Source organism: Pteronotus mesoamericanus, unplaced genomic scaffold, assembly GCF_021234165.1.
Source record: "Pteronotus mesoamericanus isolate MK-2021 breed Mesoamerican mustached bat unplaced genomic scaffold, CSHL_Meso_final contig_116, whole genome shotgun sequence".
In the NCBI taxonomy this organism is placed as follows: Eukaryota; Metazoa; Chordata; class Mammalia; order Chiroptera; family Mormoopidae; genus Pteronotus; species Pteronotus mesoamericanus.
Window position 1 is genome coordinate 33021036 of NW_026555027.1, and position 22259 is coordinate 33043294.

Consider the following 22259-nt stretch of genomic DNA (forward strand, 5'->3'; position numbering starts at 1 on the left):
GAAAAAAAATCAAATAATTGGCGCCAAACTGCAAATCCACATGATGTAACCTCACTGGAAGAGCTCTTGCTATAGATAAGAATTTAAGGAAACGTATGTCTTCCTTGGACTCCTTCCAAGGGGGCTTAGTTTCTGTGGTAATTATTTACAAGGTGATCTTTTCCTGTGGGTTCACAAATGTGGTCTTAGGAAAATTGTTAGGAAACACTAATAAAATCATTCTAGTGATTGATGATATTTGAAAATTGCATTGTGAAATCTGGGACTGTTTCCCAAAGGCTGGGAAACATGAGGAAAAGTATGTCTATGTACCTTAAAAAACCCCTTTTTCTATCATACTAATTAAAAAAAACAACTTTACTAGAACGATGACTAATCAATTTTAGAGAAATAAAGAGATCAAAGCTTAAAAAACTATAGTGCTCCTGTGTGGGAGGAGTGCCTCCTGAGACCAGAGGGGCTCCCGGCCCTTCACGGAGGCCGCACCCGCGGGATTGACCAAGCCTTTGCCCTCTGCGCGCTCCAGAGACCGCATACAGCTGCCGCCAGACTTCAGTGCCTCAACCTCTCTCGTCAAACGAAGCTCCTTCACCCACAGTAAGATTTTGTTATTCTGCGTTAATATTTCCCTCTGAACGTCTTGAACAAATAAATACAGCCCTGCCCTATCTCTCTAGATATATCTCACGCTTCACAGATTATATTTAATCTAGGCAGATCTGTTGAGTTCTAAAACCGGTTCAAAACTTCAAAAAAGGCAGATAATTGGTTTACAATTAATCCCCTAGGGTACATTCCACAGGCCAGCTATTGTATCTTTATGGTTAAGTTTAGGGGAGGGAAAATACAACATTGCCAAGCATTACACTGAAATGACAAGTGACCTCAGGAAACCAGAGTTATAAACAATTAATATAGAAGGATGAAAAAGCAGATCTAGAAAACAGTGGTTATTTAAATTTAAATGACATACGTTGGCTATGGGTATGATACGCAACTTAAAAGCACATTAAAATGTAGTTTCAGTTGACCTTTGAAAAAACACTATGTTGAAGCCCAGTGCATCAACCATGGGAACTTGTCATGTTCGGCTGTTTTATCTACAGTTATCAGACTCCGGTGCTGCTCATGTTCCCTGGACTGCGAGCCTCCAAGGGCAGATGTCATTCTCTTTGCATTCCCATCACTTAGCACTTGGTATATTCTCAATCAGGGTGAGCTGAGTGAAAAAAAATGGGCTTCTGCTCCCTGCGCATAACCTTACTGCATGCCAAGATGGCATTAACCTCAACCTTTAAGAAAGAATAGACTTAAACATTTGTTGAAGTATTCTGGAAAACTTTTGGCGTAATGCTAGGACCAGGAGAGGGAGAATAAGGACTTCGCTATTTTGCCCCTCTTTCAGGAAATCCTCACAAAGATTTTAGCTTGATCCAACTTGTGCCTTCATATGCATGTGTACATACCTCAGCGCAGCATTGAAATCCCTGTAACCCGAGAGTGGAATTTACAGACCGCGAGCTTTATCCTGTGGCAGATTGTCTGATCTAGCTTGTTTCAGAGAAACTCCTTTAAGAGCCTTTCTGATGGCCCAGATTTAGATCCTACCAGGTAGATATTTCTCTGGGCTTCAGTGAAATTGCTCTGGGAAATAGCAGGAAAAATACATGTCTAGAGGTGAGCTAACCCCAGAAGAATAAGGTTCAGAAGTAAAATGTGATCTCATGGAATGCAATTACCTAAGAAGCTGTGCTTCAACAGTTTTGTTTTCAGAGCAGCGCCTGCCAATCAACTGGTGGCATATCTCATATCTCAAAAAAACTACAGAATTTATAATTTTAGAAATCTCAAATAGAATTTGCAATGTGATCTCAGTGGCTGGGTCACTTCTCTTTGTAAAGATTTTATCTGATTATAAAACAAACAGCCTCCTTCTTCAAGGCATATTAGCGCCATGAAATCATGCTCCAACTTTACCCCCTTCCATTATATCAGCAGGAGCTTAGAGTCTGGTGTAAGAGAAGGCTTGACAGAGAGTTAATTTCTGCCAGTGCCCTTGTGGCCTTCACTTCAAGAGATGGTTATTTAATTTTTTCTTGGGCATTTAGTAGAACTTTGATGGTGCTTCTCACCATATGACTGGGTTTGCATGACTACTTTCTGGTGAATCTGAAACCTTAGGGGAAATGGTCTCAGAGTTCCTGACCTTTGGTTCCTGACCAAAGTTACAGTTTGGAGACAGTGAGAATGTTGGTGAATAAAAAGAAGCATGCTTCTTTTCCAAAAAGAAACAGGATTTGTTTCTGTGAGATTTCAGGACACAATGTTGCTTGCTGAGGAAGTGCCAACGCCACCTGCCCACCCAGCCTGGGGAGCAGCTCTCAGCTGCATGCTGAGCACAGAGCTCTGCCCTGTGGTCTCAGGTGCTGGGAATGCTGCCTTGTGCCCACACCCACCTACTTTGGCACATCTCCACCAGGGGCTGCAGCCTCAGCGCCGTCCAAGTTTTCTCCTTGCTTCTTGGAGTCTCAGCCAGAAGCAAACAGATTCAACCAGCAAAGCAAAGGCCTAGGAAACATTTGCTGCCATCTGCTCTGATGGTTGCATCTATGATAGAATTTCTTGTACCATCTTGTTTAGATTCTGTTTTTTCTTTTTCTTTTTCACAAGGAGACCAGTTAGGAGGCCCAGATTAAACCCTTTGACAGAACTACCCTGAAGAGTAGAAGTAGCAAATGACAGGCTATGACTGGGGACTGACTTTGGGGAAAGCTGGACTTTTGAAGTGAGAGGCAAAAAACATTTTCACCTTCTAGCCCACAGGTTAAGTTACTGAAAATAAATCACCACCATTTCTACATATTTCTTGTGTGTTTACTCCTACTCTGGAGAGTAATCTAACTCATCATTTGCAATCAGGGCCTCTGAGTTCTGTTTGTGTTTGCTTTTGCTCTTCGCTTTGCTACTTGTCCGGGTGTTTTCCTTCGCATCTGACATCTGCTGGTAATAGAAGCCTTTGTCTTCAGCCGGCCCGCCCCAGTTCTCCTGGCTCTCACCCTCCGTGGCGTAGGAGAAACCCTCCTCCACGGAGAAAGGGTCATCCACGTCGTAGCGCTGGTACGTGCTTTGGTGCAGGGCCTCTTCTCGGGCGCTGATTTCCAAGGTGCTGTTCCAGATGCCATATCCAAAATAAATGAGCATACCTGCAGCGGGGGGAAGGCACAGGTGAATAAGCAGTGGCTTTGGGACTCATGGGGCGAGTAGGGAGAGCCCTCTCAGTGGTGCGAGCAGAGCTGGTGGTAGATCTATTTTCTTTGTTGTAGGCCGAGTTCGGAAGAGACACAAATTAGAGGCCATTTAAAAACTGGGTTATCTTGCATCAAGCAACCCACATTTATAGCTTCCCCTAAAAACGTCAGGAAGTCTGACAACACTGCCTCCACATTCCTACATGGCAACTTAAGCTTGGAGGTAAGAGCTAGCTCAGACAGGATATGGGTTCTCCAGGTCACCCCAGCCCCTACCTCCCCTGTTGATACCTAGCTCACTACATTCGTGTAGGTGCCAGCTAGGAATCTGCATTTTTTTTTACCTTGGGCTAGACATTTATGGATCAGCAACAGTGTATGCTCAACATTCTCACCTTGTATTATCCTGCGCCTTCATCTTTTATTTTGCCACTTAACAACAGGCATATACTATCCTGTGATTTCCCTTGCCACGTTTCCCTCACCACACACACACAATAGGTTACTGCCACACAGACCCGTCCACGCCCTTCCGTGGCCGCTCAGGCTGTCTGGTGCATGCCACTGGTGGGGCCCTCAGAACAGCTGTTTGGTGATCGATTATCTGCACAGGGAGATTCCATTTTATAGTCTCTGCAGAGAACTGGCACTTTATATTTGTCGAATGAATGAATGAGAATTCCTAATAAACATGAAATATCCAGTGAGACTCCTTGTTTTGAGTCACTCCAAGCAAAGGGAAGAAACTCGTCTCCCTAGTTAATATGTAGCATTAATATGGGCTAATGTTTCATTTCCATTAGAGTTTTTTGAAATAATATATGAAAATATTTTGAGAGCCCCCTTTTTCTATATGGAAAACTGTAAACCATAGCCTTGGGGGGTCATAAGGGCATGATGAGTAAGAGTATGAGCTGTGTGTTCAAATCCCGCCTCCACCACTATTACCTGTAGTTATTTAGCCTCCTTGTACCTTAGTTTTCTTTTCTGTAAAACCATGAGAGTTATTGTTCCTATCACATGGGGTTGATGTGGGAGAATGATACCAGTTAAGCAGTAGTTTTCAACGCCAGCTGCACCCGAGGGGAACCTGGGGAGTTTTTGAACCACTCTGATATCTAAGCACCACCCCTAGAGAGTCTGATTTAATAGATCTGCAGAGTGACTCAAGCATCGGTATGGGTTTTAAAGCTCCACAGGTGATTCCATTCGTTGGCCAAGTCTGAGAACCTTTGAGATCAAGAATGTAGAGCTCCTGATGCTTGTGTTTTACCGCCAACTCTGGCAGTATTATGGCCTGGCTATTGGGGACCACTGGGTGATGCAGCCTCCTCCCGGGCCCTGACACCCTCTTCTGAGTGATACCAGTCCCTTTGACTGTGCTAACCCTACAGGCATCCGCTGGGCGGTTTGCTTAGAACAGCAAGGTCAAGCCTGCTTTCTGCCCTGGTGCTTGAGAAATCCTGCTTCCTTTGAATTTGAAGTGTGTCTATTTAAGCTTGGATTTCTTCTTCCTTGTCTCAAATCATCCTTCACCCCCCATGAAATCAACTTTTCAGCAGCCAAAGTAAGCAGAGACTTATAGTCCTAATTGGTAATAAATCCTCCAGTTAATCGTTTGCAGATGTGGCTAATACTTCTCAAATAGTGACTTTATTTTTCTGAGCAGGGATTTTCACTCTTTCTTGTGGGGGTGGCCATGGGGGTTAGTTCCTATCCTTGTGTAGCATGAGGCATCAAGTTAAGACCTCTTCTAAAGAGGCCAGCGCTGTTTCTTGGAGACCGCCTCTGAGACCTGAGAATACATTTCAGGAGACTAAGTGGAATCAACAGGCACACTCCTCCTTTTGCTCAAGTTTGCTTTTTTTTCCCCCCGCTATTTTTTCCCAGACATCCAGGCAGGTGCCAAATCTTGCCTCCTACTGCTGCTTGCTATCTATTATATCAGTTCTTTCCTCTCTGATACCCTTCTCTGACCTTATTTATCTCCCTACTGAACTGAATGCCATTTTATGGGATGCCATTTCCCTAACTTCCCTGCCACTGCTCACCTCATTCAAGCACTGGTTTGACATCTATTCCAATAGATCATCCCCTACCTTCCACAGGTATTAGGGTGCAGGTAGATTGATATTTATGGAAATTCTCTAAAAGTCTTGGTATAATTGCTCATGAAATCATAGACATACAGAGTCTGTAGATCATCCATTATTTGAATACCTTCATTTTACAGAAGACATGGAAGCTGGGAAAGACTAAATCATGCCCCTCGGTCTGAGAGGGGTAGGATCAGCATTCGATATGGACCTGGAAAAGGCTCTTGCATGTCTAGTCCTTCACACCTCCCCTCCCATGGCTGGTTGATAGACTATGCTTATTGCAGTAAATATTCGGTAAGAGGTTTGGTCTACATTTATTCTTTGGGAGTGGCTGAACCCAGAATGAATGCGCGCGCGCGCGTGTGTGTGTGCGTGCGCGCGCGCGCGCACGCGTGTGTGAACATGCATATGTGAGAATGTGTTGACTATGGTTACTTTGGGAAAGCAACCCATGGAAACCTGCCACATAAATAAATATTTATGGGCCTTTTACTGTTTGCTCTGAGCCCCCTACAGTTTCAAAGGTGTGTCACTCTGTCTTCAAAAACACATTTCAAATATGAGTGCTGTGAACCAAGAAGTGGCTGTGTGTGCATGTAGCCTGATGGAATAGTCGGCATTCTTCTAGGTCTTGGCTTTCTATCTGCCTTTATTCCTCTTGCAGCCCTTGAGTCAGTTCAGGAAAAGTGGTGGGGAGCAGAGAAACATTGGAGAAAAGAAAAATGGAGAGGGACAAAGAAACAGAAGGGAACAAATGAAGTGAGGGAGGAGAGAAAGAGAGAGAAAGAAAAGAGAGAGAGGGAGGAGAGAAACATGTACTACCATCTGTCACACATAAACAAGGGCTTTGTGTTGGAGGAGTAAACAGAGCTGCTAAAAGCCTCCTGTGTAGAAGCAGGGTGCTTTCTTTCTGCTCCTTCTTTCATTTGGCTGAGAGAACTAAGCATGAGGTAGTTTCTGAAAAATCTGTGGCAATTCTGGGAAGCCTGAATCATCTAAACTACACTTCACACAACACCTCTGGGTGCTGAGTTTCTATAATGATGAATTTATGTTGCTCCTTTATCTCAAGGAGCTCAAACTGTTATACAAATATTATCCTGTTTAAACTCCTCCTGGCCTGATTGGGAGTGTGTGCGTGCGCGTGCATGCGTGTGTGTAAGGCTAGGATTATATGCATTTCATGGACGGGAAACTGGGCACAGGACAAAACAAAGGATTGTCCACAGCAACATGGTTAGCGGTCGGACTGTGCCTCCTTCCGGGTCTCTCCACCTAATCAGGGTGCTTCCAACTGTTATTTCTCCCATCTACCAGGGGTGGCTGAGGTATAGACTGGTTGAACAAAGTTTTGTTTAACTTCTTATTTTGAAGAATTTCGAATACACATACATACACACAACAGTGGAGAAAATAATGTAAAAGTTCACATACACATGGCTAGCTCCCACCGACACCCACTCCCCTGTCTTTTTCTCTTTATTTTGACATAAGTCCCTTCCACCCTATGTATGTATTTCTAAAATAGATTCCTTTAAAAGACTTAGTATCATTATATATCTAAAAACTAACAGTTCCTTAACATCATGTGATATCTACTAGTATTAAAATTTTCCTGAACTGTCACGCACATGGGGAAAAGCTCTTCACCTTACAAGGCTATATAGTTACTCCAATGGGGCTATCTTTGCCTGCAATAGTTTTGGACACTGTTACTTAGGTCGTACATATTTTTTTGACAAACCCTTAAAGTTGGCAAAGTTTTATTTTTGAGAGTGGATTTGGTTTTTGGCATAAGCCAGAAGTCACTTGGAACCAGGCCTTGGAATAAGATGGCTAATTGATAGGTAATATTGTTTTTCTATTTGCATATTTAATTCCGTTCCTTAAAAACTTCGATCCATTGCTTCGTAGTGACATATTTTACATCTGTAATAAACGAAAGGCAGGTGCGCCATTGAAAATAGAAGGGAGTGGATTTTTGTGCTGCAGCACACCCACCAATAACGGCCCCGGAGGCCCCGTGGCCGGGCAAGAGTTATTTTTTTAGGTGATGAACCCCGGTGAGAGGGGGCACTCCAGGCAGAGACTAGTTAGCAGCAGAAGCAGTTCAATATTTTAACAACGAACATGCTGCGCTGGGGCACGTGGGCCGAATGCCAGCCCCGGTCAAAGGTGACGGCCCTGCGTCCTGTGAGAGGCTGTCGGCAGCGACGGGGAATGTTCAGATTTTCCAGACAGAGCTCCCTGGTAGAAGAATGTGCCCATGAGAAACTGGGGCTGGACAAGGTGAAGAATCCTGCCTTCCGCATTGAATGGGCTTTCTTTATGTCGTAGAGCACTTTGTGATTGTAAAGCCCTTTATAAAAAAGAAGAAAAAATCATCCCAGAGAAGCTAAGAAATGCACAATCAATCAGTGATTGAAATGACACTGAAACCACATCTCTTGAGTCTAAAGGGAGGGCTGTTCCTATCCCACCTAAGTGCCTTGGGAAGGTTCAGGGGTGCCAAGCCTGCCTTCAGGTACTGGGGCGCCTCAGCAGGGGCTGGCAGTACCCCTGCTTGCTCTGCCTGTGTCGATCTAGTCTGTGATAATGAAGCAAATGATCCCAAACCTACAAGTGGGAGGGGTGGGAGGAGAGGTGCTCTGCATCATACAGAGGAAACCCAGAACAAAACGTAACTCTGAGAAGAGACTGGGTAACCCGGAAATGGAAGATAACAGCAGATTTCCACTTCTGCAGGCACAAGCTGGGGTTGGGGAGCAGGCCCGTGATCTCTGGAGTCCCCCAGGAGCTTCCTGTCTGTCCTCTGCGTGCAGCTCCCCGCGCAGGGCAGAGGAGGTGGGCCGCCTGACCCTGGGCTGGGTGGAGCCGGCTCTTCCTGGGGAGCACTTTCCAGCAGGAAGCCCTGGCCGCCGCAGATAACTGAGGCACTTTGTTTCGCCTGGACGCTTTCTTATTTTTACCACTCTGGGATCAACTTTCCAAAACACATTGGCCAGTGCAGAAATGAGGACTGGATGCTAATGAGGTGTCCTCCCACCTAGTGCGGTCCCCACCAACTCCCACTTTGCTGATTATGTTTTACAATACCGCTACAAGTCCCGTTGACTGTAATAACAGCAAGGTTTGTCTAATATAGAGTGGCTAGAAAGGGCAGGTTTAGGATGGAATGATTCTCTCCCTGGCCCTGCAACTAATCTAACATAAAGTCACATTACTTTATGTCTCAGTTTCCCATTGGCAAAATGGAGCCGGGGACCCTTATTTTATTGGAGGGGTATTATGGTCATGAGACAGAATGCATTTTGGTAAAGAATATTAAAAAATTTAATATTCCAAACCAGCAATTCCACTCCTAACTCAACAGAAACCCAAGAGAAATGTGTCCATGTGATCACTAAATGCATGTACAGGAATGTTCACAGAGGTTTTATTCCTAATAGCCCGAAACTGGAGGCAAGCCCAATGTATGTCCACGGACACTAGAATGGATAAATAAATACCTTGCAGGGCATTACCGCAGCACAAGGCTCCATGGCAAGGAGAATGAGCAAACTAAAACCACAGGCAACAACACGAGTGAACCTCACACACACTCGCGTGCCGGGGGGAGGGGGAAGAGCGGCACACTCACTCTGTCATGGCTCGAGTGTGTTCCAGGTGCACTGAGCAGCCCACTGCAGGCCTTCCGTCTCTGGGACGGTCCTCTCTCCCTCCATCCCCGGCTGCCCCGCCTGCAGAGCGGAGGCACCTCCCTGCCGCTCCTCCCCTCGTGGCCCCTTGTCCTGCGAGTGCCTCTGCCGGCAGGCAGCCTGGACCCTTGCAGGATTCACCTCTGCATGCCCTCCTTCTTGGAAGCCCACTGGCCCTGTTGCCACCCTCAGCCTGGCCTTTATGATTTCTCTTGCTCTTCTGATGTTGGAGGGGCAGTGGTTTTCTCCTCTGCCTACAGGAGAAGTTCAGACTTATTTCTGGGCCATCCCATCAGGAATTCGTTTATCCTGGTGCCCTCTCAGACCCCAGTTCAGGGCCCCCTTCTTTTCCTCCTCTTCCCCTTGTCACCAGGACTACTTCGGTCAATTTCCAATAAGATTTCAGATGATAGCTCAGAGACCGTAAGTGGTGTCTTCTCTTTGGAATATTTATGTTTTGGTACAGGATATATGGGCTCCATTGCCCAAATCACAAGTTCTGTCTGTTCTCTAAATCTATAGACAAGAATTTGTTTTCCTCAGAAGGACCGAAAACATTTCAGATGAAAACTTGGCAGCCTTCCAGGTTAAGGGGCTCGCAAACTCTATAATCTTGATTCTAACAGATGGCTGGTTCATAATAGTGGCCGGGAGGAAACCACTGGCCTGAAAGAGCCTGTGAAAATCCCATCATGCAGTGTTCTTATTGGTCCTCCCTACTTTCATATCCCCTGAGACGCTGCCCAACTCCTTGAGGTGTTCTTCACAAAACTGCATCAGCTAAGAGAAACAGAGAATGAAGGCTGCTTTGTGCTCATTTTGTTGGGATTATTAAATGTGCTGTTGAGTTACTTCTCTTCTCTGAAGGAAAAGAAACAGGTGCTTGGTAAACTTGTTGGGACTTGTGCCTCACTTGATTCCATGAGTAGTGTCTTCTGAAGGTCAAAGCTTAGCAAAAACATTGTGACAAAATGCTGTAATTAAGATTCATTTCGAGAGGGTTGCGTAAAAAAAGTGTATCCAAGAAGATTATCAAGTTATGACTCAGCCTAACCATGTAAATCTTTTTTTAAAGGTACCTGATGTTTCATAAGAAGCTCTATTTAAAAATACCTCTACTGTTCTCCCCAGGAAGGCTATACTGTGAATAGAGATTAAGAGGAAAAATCTGACGTTTTGGAGACTCAGAAGTTTAGAGGTGGGATATTTATTCCATAAGATCATTAAAGATTTTATAAGCCAATTTGGGATTGTGGGATGGATATATTTTATATATGCAAAAATTCGTTTTGAAAAACAGGGGGTTGTAATTAAATTACCTGCTTCGCTTGCTAATATCTTTTTATTCTTCGCTCTAGATGAGTGGCTCTCCGATGTGAGCACGCATCAGAGCCAACAGAAGGGCTTGTTAACACCTAAGCTGCTCTTGGAGGTTCTGTTTTGGTAGCACTAGGGCCCAAGGCTGCATTTCTAACTGGATCCCAGGTGATGCTGATGCTGCTAGTCTGGGAGCACACTTTTGAAATCCACTGTTCTAGATCATTTTAAACATGGATGTACATTAAGATGACCTGAGGGAGCTTAAAGAAGTACCCAATATTGGCCATACCAGACTAACTGAATCAGAAAACCTCTGTGGCGGAGATCCTGGACACAGAATGTTTTAGAAACATTTGAGGTGATTCTGATGTGTGTGTATCTTTGTTCTAGGTGAAATGGACTTCTACACCAGCCTTCAAAGATCATGGTGTCAAAGCAGTTAGTAGCTTGAGCTGGGTGCTTGTTGAAGTGTGGGCACCTGTGCCCTCTGTCTGGCCAGCCCCAGGCTGCAGGGTGGCATTCTCCCATGGAGGGAGGATCGGTTTCTGGAGGGAGTTGAAGTTTGTGCTATCAGCAAGATTATAAAAGGCTCTCTGGGAGTTTTCTCCTGCCTGATAACTCTCAGGGCAGCCTGAGTCAGAACAGGTTCACGCTGTACTTTGGCATGTGATAGCTAGTCTGGGGGACAATGAATCATTTTAGATTTTTAAAAGAAAGGGAGGAAAGAAATAGTTCTCATTGCTTTCCTCAGTATTTTCTTCTCTAAGCCCCAAACAGCAACCAGATCAAGGCTAGCAAATTATCGGCATTTTTACAGATGAGTAAACTGTAAAATGAGGCCCAAAGGAAGTAAGTGAACTTTCACAGGTCACAAGACACAGAGGTGGCAGAGCTGGGATATGAACCCGGGGATGTTTGACTCCAAAGGCTCCAGAGGCAAGGGTCCCTACCACATCACCACTTTTGCAAAATGTCTTTGGTATTCCAGAGACTATAGATATTATGTAGGGCCAGCCACTGAATTTGTGAGTCCCAGTGCAAAATGAAACCCTGGAGTTTCTTGGTAAGAATTCAAGAAGGCAGCAACAGAAACTTCAACCATGTGCGGGGTCCTGTGTGACTGCACAGGTCGTACGCCCAGGCAGCCATCCCTGATGTTATGTGTTAATCTACACAAACTACATATCAAACATTCTGATCAAATAGAAAGGTCTGCCTAGAGACACCCTGGTAGGGAGGTAGGAGCCCCAGATCTGAGCTTGAAGATACTGGATTGTAGCAATAGCTCTGTGAATAACTTCCTGTTATTCCTGTTGACATTGAGCATGCAATTTAACCTGTTGGAGGTTCATTTTACTAATCTGTGAAACTGAGAGAGGGAGAAGTGGCGAGGTGGCGAACTATGTTAGTGTTTCTCAAAGTGTAGTTATTGATACATCACATTCTAGTGCAGTGGCTATGATCATGGACTCTGGGCCCACACTGCCTGAGTTCTTATTTTTGCTCTGCTATATTCTAGTGATGTGACCTCAGTTAAATACCCGTTTCCTCATCTGTAAAACAAAGATTGTTGTGAGGATTAAATAAGTTAATATAAGTAAAAACTCAGAATAATGTCTGATATATGATAAGTGCTGTATGTGTTAATTATTACTACGAATCATATAGCACCTGAACTAGGACTAATGTTTTTCTTAATTTGACTCCCTTTTTAAACTTAAAAACAGTCACCAGATTTATGTGAGTATGTGCATTTTTCTAGTAAGTGTGAGCATGTATAATAACTATATAATATTTTAAAAAGTTCATTCGTATACTCTCTAAAATGAGCCCAGATATTACCAATGGAATGGTCACCACACTGTGGGTAGCACTAAAGTAGATATTGAGGGTTCCTTCTAGCTGTAATAACCTAGCAATGAATTAGGAAGCCATGTATCTTTGTGTCTATACCTTCATTCATTTGACAAATATATGACTAAAATATTTCTACCCACTTCAGTCACTCTACTCATAATAGAATCTTTCCATTGCTTAGCTGCATGTTCAATGGAAAAATGTTTAAACAGAGAAGAGCGATTGTGAATAAATCATATAAATGGTTAAAACCTTGATGAGTAAGAGGTGTTGTCCTCTGGAGAAATCCCCCTAATGTCTAACAAGGGATGAGGCCCAGAATAGTGAAAAATGGAAACAAAATGTTTATAGGAAGGCACAGAATGGCCATCAGACGTGAGGAATCTTCTGGAAGACATTGGTTCTTTCCTTTGAGTACTATGTTTTTACCCACTTCCCTCTATCTAAACCTTACCTTAGAGGCCCTGTTCAAATTCTACCTTCTCAAAGTCCTTTCTGGCTATTATGACAGGAAGTTCCTTTGTTTCTCATATGAAGAGTGCTTTATGATCATAGAGATGTATTTATTAGGCACATAGTACTATATATTCCAAGCACAGAGGGTACAATGTTGAATACCCATATCCGTTACCTAGAGGAGTGGTGGTTTACTAATCGATGAATCATTTTACTCTCTTGCCCAGGCTAGTTGATTCATGTATATTTGTCTTGCCTCTCTTTAAGGCAGAGGTCACTTACTGTACTACTTTCCTATTCCTCAAAGCACCTAAGGATCCTCCTTAGCTAAGTATTTGTTACCAGAGACTCCACGGCTACCAAGTTGTATAGGGAACGTATAAATAGTAACTAAGGAACTTTAAAATTAGTCTTCACTTAAACATCCCTTGCAAGTTATTACTACCACCAAACCCCAACCATCTCATAAACATCAGTGATTATTAAAATAGACATGATATAAATAATATAAATAGGTCACAAAGAAAAATTAGAAATCTTGGGAAAGGTATAGATCTTATTGAAGGCAATGAATGTGAATTTAGAAAGAGCAACTCTAATTCATACCCAAAGCTGTGAACAGTTGAGGATGTGACAGAGTCATATCAGTTACCAGTAGAAGAAGGATGATGGTGTGATGGGGTATTTCCCAAGGAAATGAGTGGAATATCAAAGGATGAAGAAAAGACCTTGGGAAAAAATGAAAAACTCTTGAAGGGTTTACGAAAGTCAATATGAAGTGAGGGATGTTAACTGGTGCCATAATGCAATTCTTTCATGAAAAAATGATGCCAAAAAATCCACACTTAATTTATGCTTTGCTCATTAAAAAATTATGGCATGGTTACTATTTTAATTTTTTTCAATGTAAAATACTTTTTTCATAGTTTTTAGTTTGTAAGATAGAATGTGAATCAACTTTTCCCAGCCTCACTTCTACTATGCAACTTTCCCCCCTTTTTAAATACGGATTCATTTAAAGTGGACTTTTTATGGTATTAATTATCCATAAGAAGAATGTCCAGTAATAATATTCAGTGATGTGATGGATTGATCAGCATCATTCTTCAGAACCAATGACCAAGACCATAACAGGCATAAAGAGTACAACTGGCTTTCTTGCCTCTAATGCAGAAAGCAAGGGTCCATAGATCCATAGAACCAGCCAGATTTCTCTTGGAATGCTGATGCCTGGTCCAGCAAGAAGGTAATTTTGGGATAAGCCTGGTCAATGCCTTAAAAGGGAACTCTCAAGGCTCCAAAGGGAGTTGCTTACCCACAAAGCACCAGACGGCAAACCGGATCCATGTGATGGTGGAGAGCTTTAGCATGAGATAGATGTTCACCAGCATGGCAAAGGCAGGCACAAAGGGGAGGCAGGGGGCCATATAGGGCAGCTTCTTGGGGTTCTCTGGCTGCTGCAGGATCACAAACACCAGGGCACTGATCAGCAGCACCATTAGAACAACCAGAAGGATGGCCCACCAGCTCTGCTCTGAGATGTAGTCAGAACCAAAGATGATGAAGGAGCAGAAGATGAACATGAGGATGAAGAGCAGGAGCACGCAGATGGTCACCGTGTGCCCGGTAGCTGCCGTGGGCCGGTCCATTTTGCCTGGGAGGCCCAACCGGATCCTCATGGTGTAGTAACGGGGCCCGATCAGCTTTTTTAACTTGATGAGATAAATGTTTTCAGATTCATCGGCTTCTATGCCTGTCGTCATGTCCACAGTGCCATAGTTGGGGTGGTTGACATTGTAGGTTGACTTGTCTGATTTCCCTATGAGCATCTCATTGTCTCCCAATGATGGTAAATTCTTGGCGCCGCAAGTGTTGGTGGCGGGGCCAGAAAACTCTTCCCCTTCACTCACAGGAGAACATACTTCCTTTTCACAGTCAGCCAGGATGCCCTCCTTCTTCTTTGTGTGCTCCTCAGACAAGAACTTGACAAAACCATCAATGTCACTTTCTGGTTGGTATCGAAGGAGCAAGACGCAGACAGAGACCAAGGTGTAGGCGAGGAGCGTGCCAATGGACATCATCTCTATCAGGTCTCTCAGGCTGACTAATAGAGAGAGGAGGGCCGCCAGGAACCCCGACACGATGCAGGCCACGACGGGCGTCTCCGTGTAGGAGCTCACATGAGCCAGAAACCTGGAAGGTTAATGAAACACAGGGTTAATGTGGGCTCCCGATGGTGACGGACTCTACCTGGCTCAATTCCTCCTGGTCCTGCCCCTCCAATCAACTTCTGGGTTCATTGTTTTAAATAAATCTGAGATTCCTACCCCAGAGTTTAATTCCTGGAATATAATCTAAAAAGAATCCACATTAATTCCTCAGTTTTGAGACAAACTGTTTATTAAAGTTCCTACTCAATTATATGATGTAAAGGGTTGATTGAATCTAGGGAGTATTTCAAAAGCCTAAATTGAAACCCAGGCTTTGCTGGGAAGAAGTGATGGTTGGCGAAGTCATACACCTGCTTGGGGGTCCTCTAGACCTTTCTTACCCCAAGTGTGGCCTAAGCATCAGCAGCACCGGCATTGCCGTGGAACTTGTGATAAATGCATAATTTTAGGTTTCACCTGAGAGCTACTATGTCAGACTCTCTGGGAGTGGGGTTCAACAAACTATGCTTTAAAAAAACCTCCAGATTTGGATTTATGCCAAAGCTTGAGAAGCACTGCTCTACATCAAAAGTACAGGGATTTAGCTGGTAAAATAGCATGGTAACTAATACAGCCTAAATTCAGCGAGTTATCAACTAGAGAAGACCAACAAGGGTGATTGAATGGCAGCTGCTTCCTCAGCAGTTCCTGTGGGCCTTAAGTAGGTTCCTATTCTCTTCCTTCATTATCCCTCCTCTGCCCTCCTCTTCCATTCCTCCCTTATTTTCAGGACTCTCACAAGACAATAAACTGTGCTTGGAGCCCCAGCATCTTTCCTCTTAATTTTCTTTGACAGCAAAAAAACCTTTTGGGTGTGTGAAATTGTCACACCTCCACCATGGTTAGATTCTTCCTGATCTCTCCAGCTCCCCAAACACCACTGGCACCTGGTAATGGCTTTGGGCGTAGGTTGAGGAACTGGAGCACAAGATGACAGCCGATGGCAGAGATAAAGTCCCTGTGCTGGATCCCTCTGCACCCCTTAGAGCTCTGTGCTCTCCGGGGTTTACTTTTTCCTTTGTGCACTGGGAGAATGTCGTCCCTGCAGGCCCTCACATGCTGGGCTCCAAGAACCACGAGACAGGGACCACATCCCCTCTGCACTGTGGCTGGATAGGCCACTTCATGGTCAACATAAGGGCCTGGAACTATCACTAGATTGGTGTGGTTAAAGGTTTGATCCTTGGAGTCAGACAGCCCTGGATTCAAATCTTGGCCCCTCCACTCAGAAACGGGGGGATTTGGAGCAAGGTTTTTTTTTTACCTCTCTGAGAATACTCATCAAGTACACTCATCTGCAAAACAGAGTTATTGTGATGACTAAATAGGATACTGTATACAAAGCACCTGGGATACACAAATATTCAATGAATGGTGGCAATTGTTGGTACCATTATTAAGTTCTGTTCAGAGGGTATTTATTATTCTCTCTTTGATGACAACTTTGAACTTTTTCCACTTCAGAGGGGTGCTGTGGAGAGGGCCTGGTACCAGGCCTCAAGATGAGGCCGGGCCTAAGACTTCCCCTAGCTGGTTTTCCCTTCTGCAGGCCACCTGCTAGTGCAGTTTGGCACCTACTATCTTCATAAAGGAATACACAATGTCAAATGGGAGAGGGGGCGGTTCAAGGCACAGATCAGTTTGTGCTAGATTGAGTTAGCCTGAGTCAAACTGAGGGGCTGTTTCAGGGACTAAGCTCTTTCAACTCAAACTTTTTGTCAGGATATATGACAAGTTCCATAGTATGTGTGACAGGCATTTATATCAAAATTGCAGTCAGGCTGACAGTGGGTGACATTCTCCCTGCACAGGCATGGCAGAACAGAATCAGTTCCCCAGAGTGTAACCCTTACCTGAAAAGGAGCCCATCGCCAGCCATGGCATAAATGACCCTTGGCATTGGGAAGAGGGAGCCCAGCAAGCTGACAGTCAGTCCTGCCACCGACCCGATGGCCACTACGAATTTTGCAGCATAGAACCCGTGTGCCACAAACATCTCCATGAGCGGGGATTCCGTGTCAATGTCATAATATGGCACCATCAGAGTTAAGATCATGCTCACCTGTTGAAACAAGAGAAAATGTGGCTGGAGGAAGGGGGAGCTGACAGCATGGATGAATGTCCTGTAGGGGAGCAAGAGCCCAGGGCCCAGGGTCAGAGGCCAGCACGCAGTCTGCACGTACCTTCACTTTAGACCGATCATTTGGCCTCTGGAGCTCTCAGTCTCGGTATTTTCTCCCCACATGTGGATGTAGTGGGCTGGACCAGACAATCTCTACTATCTTTCAGTGGGCATTTCACATCCGAGGAATAAGTCTGCAGGGATTTTAGCAGCGTGAAAGTGGAGCGAGACTGACAGTTCGATGGAGGGCGGACATTACCAGGTGGGAGAACCCGGGCCTGGCAGGGACTAGGAGCATGCTGCCAACAGGGACGTGACTCTCCTTTCTTTGCTACTTTCAGGGTCCTACAAAGTCTTAAGAGTACTCCCCATCGCCCCAAAGACCAGAGGTCAAAACTCCAAAGATAGATGTGCACTAGACCCATAGCCGGTAAACTGATGAGACCCAGATGAGGACTCCTATTTCCATTTCTTCTCTGTAGCTGTCCCAGGAGGCAGGCAGGCCAACAAACAAATTAGGGCATTGGGTGGAATCCAGTCTTACTTTGGGTTATGAGACCACCATGGCTTTGCCTAATCAGGAATCGCTTAACAAAGACCTATCTCCTCCTTCCCTTCAGAATTGGCCACAGGCAATGGGTCAGCAGTCATATATATGGTCAGGCTGCCCCAGCCTACAAAGGCCAATGTTGGCATCGAGAAGGGAGTTCAGAGCCTCAAAGGGAGAGAGTGGTACATTTCTAGGTCACTTCTTTATCTATTCCTCAGGAGCCAAGATCCTGCAGGGAAGCCTTGGGCCGCTACGGAGGACAGCAGGGTGGACCACCACAGCCCAGCAGTTCGGCTCCTGTCCCGGTGGTGGAATGGCAGCCTGCTGCCCAGCCCAGGACCAAACAGCTCCTGAGCATGACTAAGGCCCGTCCATTCTAAACGAATATTTCCCAGACACGTCACCACTTGAAATGTTCCTTTTGGAAGTGGGGTGGGGTGGGCTGGAGGAGAGTGGGACTGATCATATAACAATTGGTGTTGAGTCTCCTGCCCACATTAGATGAGGACAGGCAAAGAGTTGGGGGGGGGGGGGCGTATGGAAGTATTCTGTAGTCTGGAAAGTGCTATTCGAAGGAAGGAACTAGGGTGTTAACTTTATTGTGTGTGCTGCAAGGGTTGACCCCTGGAGGAGGGGAGGTGTGAGGGAGGAAAAGGAGGGGAAAGGCAGAGCAGAGTGTCTCTGCTGCTCCGCCCACGCCACCGCCCCTCCCGGAGCACTGTCTGCTGGGATAGTCAGGATGCAGAAGCGATGAAACCACTTGTAATGTGTGTGCATAGTGAGAGGTGATGAATGGCCTCTCCATAAACGTTTGGGTGGGCAACTGAATTTCTATAAACCACATCCAAAGCTGCTCTTGTGTTTTCTAGGACAATCCTGGTTTGCAGCTTGCTTAAATGATCAGTCGGCCTGGCCTCTTTAGGTGGTTGCTAAAGATTTTTTTTTTTTCCTGGGGGAGGGCAAAGCAGTGCTTTTCGCAAGTGACTTCAGCAGTAGCTGCAGAGCTTACAGGTTGCACCCCAGCTGCTGACTCCTAATTGTGGTGACTGAAGTGAGAGAATCCCGCAGGGCCTGAGGGTATTTGTGTAATCACACACCCATCGACTTGTCAGCTGGTTCTCTCCATGGCCAGGGATGAGGGAGGTCTTGGATGTGGCTGAACTTTCTCTGGGATAGAAATTCTAGGGTGGGAGCTGAGAGATGACACATCGAAAGGGCGAGGGGCGTCTCAGGGAGTGACCCTGAGAACGCAAGGCTGAAGGCGCCATTCTGAGGAAGACCCTTGACAAGGAAACCTTTAGGGGAGAGCCTGAGCTCTTGTAAAAGAAGCAACAGCAGAAAGAAATTGCACGTCCCCCTGGGAGTTAACGGGAAGAGCGTCTCCAGAGGGCGATGTGCTCTCTCTCTCTCGCCCAACTCTGGGGGAGCCTCACATCTCTACAGCCGGGAAGCTCCCAGGAGACAGAAGGGCATTGAGGAGGGTGCACAGAGGCCCACAATGCCTCTGCTCGCACACCCACCCGTTACTGCCAGCCTATGATCTGAGCTCCTTGGACGGCGGCCCACTCCGGCACACCATCCCGGGCCGCAGCGAACACCGAGCGCCCTGGCGTAGGGCAGCCGGGGATGGAGAACCAGAGGCCATGGCTGGAGTGACGGCTGGGGGCTTCTGCAGTCTCCAGTCTGGAGTCCTGATTTTCATCTTGCCGTCGGTGGGTGAGGATATAGAGAGCACGGACACATGCGAACGAACACCAAGGGCCCAAGGAAAGGATCACTTCCTGACAGAAGGGAACCCAGTCCCAGAGCCACATGTTAAGGTCAAATATGAAAAGGCCAGGAGGGCCCACACGCATTTGGCACTTACAGATACATATGCTGTCAGGCAGATGACCAGGGAGGCGGTGATAGCGTAGGGGATGGATGTGTTGGGATTTTTGGCTTCCTCTCCGGTGGTGGCGATGATGTCAAAGCCAATGAAAGCGTAGAAACATGTGGCTGCTCCTTGCAGCACCTGTAGGGATGATGACATCTGTCAGACTCAGAGTGTCAGGGCGGTACCAGGGCCTGACATGTGGTACCATACTGAGTGGCAGAGCGGGTAGCATGGTGGGGCTTGTACTAAACACACCAGTTCTGATCTCCTCTACTTTCTTGCTGTGTGACACATTTCCTCATGGGTAAAATGGAGATAAGAAGAATTATGCCCAAATGAAAACAAGTCATTCAACACATTCAAATCATTTTTGGAAATAAGTGGGGTTATAAAAATAGTCACTAAGTTGGCCATCCCTAGGTCTTGGGGAACTCATTAACCTCTCTGTGCTTTTATCCAGTGGTTCTCAACCACAACCAGGGGCTGTATGACTACCCCTAGGAGGTGTTTCTCAATATGGGGAGGTACTTGTGACTGTCACAGAGACATGGGGTGGGTACTTCTGGCATTTAGAGTAGTGGGCTCAGATGTCTGCACAAAGAATTATCCTGCCCAAATTACCATCAGTGCCTCTGATAGATCATCTCTATGGTAACTTCTGGATCTGAAATGATATAAAGATTTTCAGATCTTCGCATATTCTATTGTCTTCTATGAGAAGACAGGTAGAGACAGTTTGACTGTTCTGCTTTTTTGAGGGATTTCAGTGACCTAGTTTGGCTACAAGGCAGGAAAGGGTCTAAGGTCTGAGGTGGTATAAGGCTGAGGACGTGGTATCCAGTGACATCTACTGGATGTCTGTCTGTCAGGAGCATCTGTGACTCCAAGGATGGGAGGGACTTGAGAAGTCAAGGTGTCAGTGAAAATCTCCCATTGAAGAGTGTGTTATTTTCTTCCAAAAAAATCTACTGAAGTGTAAATGAAGTTTCTCCACCTTAGTTTCCTCATTATCAGCTGAAAGTAAAAAATGTGCTTTTTTTTGAGTTTGGGGATATCCTTTTAGGGGAAGGTGAGAGAGATTTTTCTGGGCTTGTGGGTATGGGGAGAGGTGACTTGCAGCATTTAAGTTCCCGCCAGGGGTCCGAGAGTGAGGCTCTTCGCAGCCTGGACCTTTTGTTTAATTTTCTGCACATTCAAATCATGAAATTCAAACCATATGCCAAGCAGATATCTCTCCCTAAATTTTCACTCTTATCTTCTCCAATGACTTCTCAATAAGTAAAAAACAAAATATTACATACTAGAACTTACAAGGTACGTCACAATATTGAAAATCTCAAACCTTCAAAAGCAACCTGCGCTCACCTGCAAAACGAGTTGGTCTCTTCTACAGTGTCTTCCCTTATGATTCTAATATTTCAATACCCTAACTGAGAATTCTTACCTGGAGGTCCATGCAATCTTATCTGTGGATTTTGGTGAGAAAATATGACAACTTTATTTTCACTAACTTTGACTAAGTGTAAGCATTTCTTTCAATTACGAAGGTAGGTGGTAAACTAAGGGCATCTATAACTTTGTCACTAATAGCAATCATTTTCCTACCATATTTAAGGTCATTGCAGAAATCTTAGAGTATCAGTTGTGTTCATTGCTGCTTTCAAATGATAATAGTTATTAGATGTACATGTTAATATTAATGTACAGTAAAGAAACACATTGTGATTACATCACAATTATTTCAGTATAATTGATTCCTTTTGATTTCCTATGTAATTAGGTTATTCATTTAAAAACACAGTTCTCAGGAAGGGTTTACAGGCTTCACCAGACTGCCAAGGAGTCCAGGGCCCTCCAAAATCTAAGAACCCCTGGCGTATTCTAATAACTCAGGTGAAGAGAACTTCCCAAACAAGCAGTTCCATTGCCAGAGCGCTACTTTCTGGGAGAGGAGATAACTCCCAGTTTCAGCCCAGGAAAGCCCTTCACTTCAGGGCATGGAGAATGTCTTTGGCCTTCATTTGAGGAGAGAAAACAGATGTATATGGAGGCTCACAGGCTTGGAAATGTGCTTGTTGTCACTTATCTAAAAAATGTTTCTGTTCTTTAAGGATGAACACATGCTGGGATGGCAAGCTTGCTTAGCTGAGCCAGTCGCCAGTCGAGGAAAACCTTGCATTTCTGGACAGCTTCCAGAAAACAGGTCCTGCTTTTTCTTCCTTTAACACCTCTCTCTCTCTCTCTCTCTCTCCCCCCCTCCACACACACACACACACACACACACACACACACACACACACACTCTCTTGTAACTAACACACACACACTCACCCTCTTGTAAATAACACACACACACACACACACACACACACACCCTCTTGTAAATAAATCATACAGCAAGTGACCTTTTGTGATAACCTGAGGGTGATCACTCCTAATTAGGATTTCCCAGGGCTACAGCTCCATGCCTGTTTGGTCAGTTGTGTCAAATCAAAAGATCATGGATACTAGAAGTGCTCACTGCTAAAGAAAGGAGGGTGGGAGGGTCTTAAACAAGAATTTTGAGGCACATCTATTCCAGAAAATGGCTAGAGGTCTGTAAACCACACCATGTGAGGAACATCTGGGGACCTGGGGATGTTTAACTTGAAGAAGAGAAGACTCAGTGGAAGTCACAGAGACATCTCCCAGTTTTCAAGTGTGGACCATGCAGCAGTTGGTGGAGATGTATACTGCAGGCTCCAGAAGGAATCCCAGAGCCATGCGTGTGGGCAGAGCCAGACTTGGTTAGTGGTACAGACTTTGTAGACTGTCAGACCTAGA

The 22259-nt window shown here is 45.2% G+C and overlaps 1 protein-coding gene across 2 annotated transcripts in view; it reads right to left on the reverse strand.

Moving 5' to 3' along the window:
• Positions 1 to 808: 808 nt before the first annotated feature.
• SLC7A14 (solute carrier family 7 member 14) overlaps positions 809 to 22259 on the reverse strand; it is a 99540-nt gene continuing 78089 nt past the window's right edge. For both annotated transcript variants that reach the window (XM_054576983.1, XM_054576987.1), the window contains exons 5-8: positions 19428 to 19574; positions 16742 to 16950; positions 13994 to 14871; positions 809 to 3203 (exon numbers count right to left, since the gene is read on the reverse strand). In XM_054576983.1, coding sequence (XP_054432958.1) covers positions 2881 to 3203; positions 13994 to 14871; positions 16742 to 16950; positions 19428 to 19574 — 1557 coding nt within the window. In that variant the 3' untranslated portion in view covers positions 809 to 2880. The remainder of the gene's footprint in view (positions 3204 to 13993; positions 14872 to 16741; positions 16951 to 19427; positions 19575 to 22259) is intronic.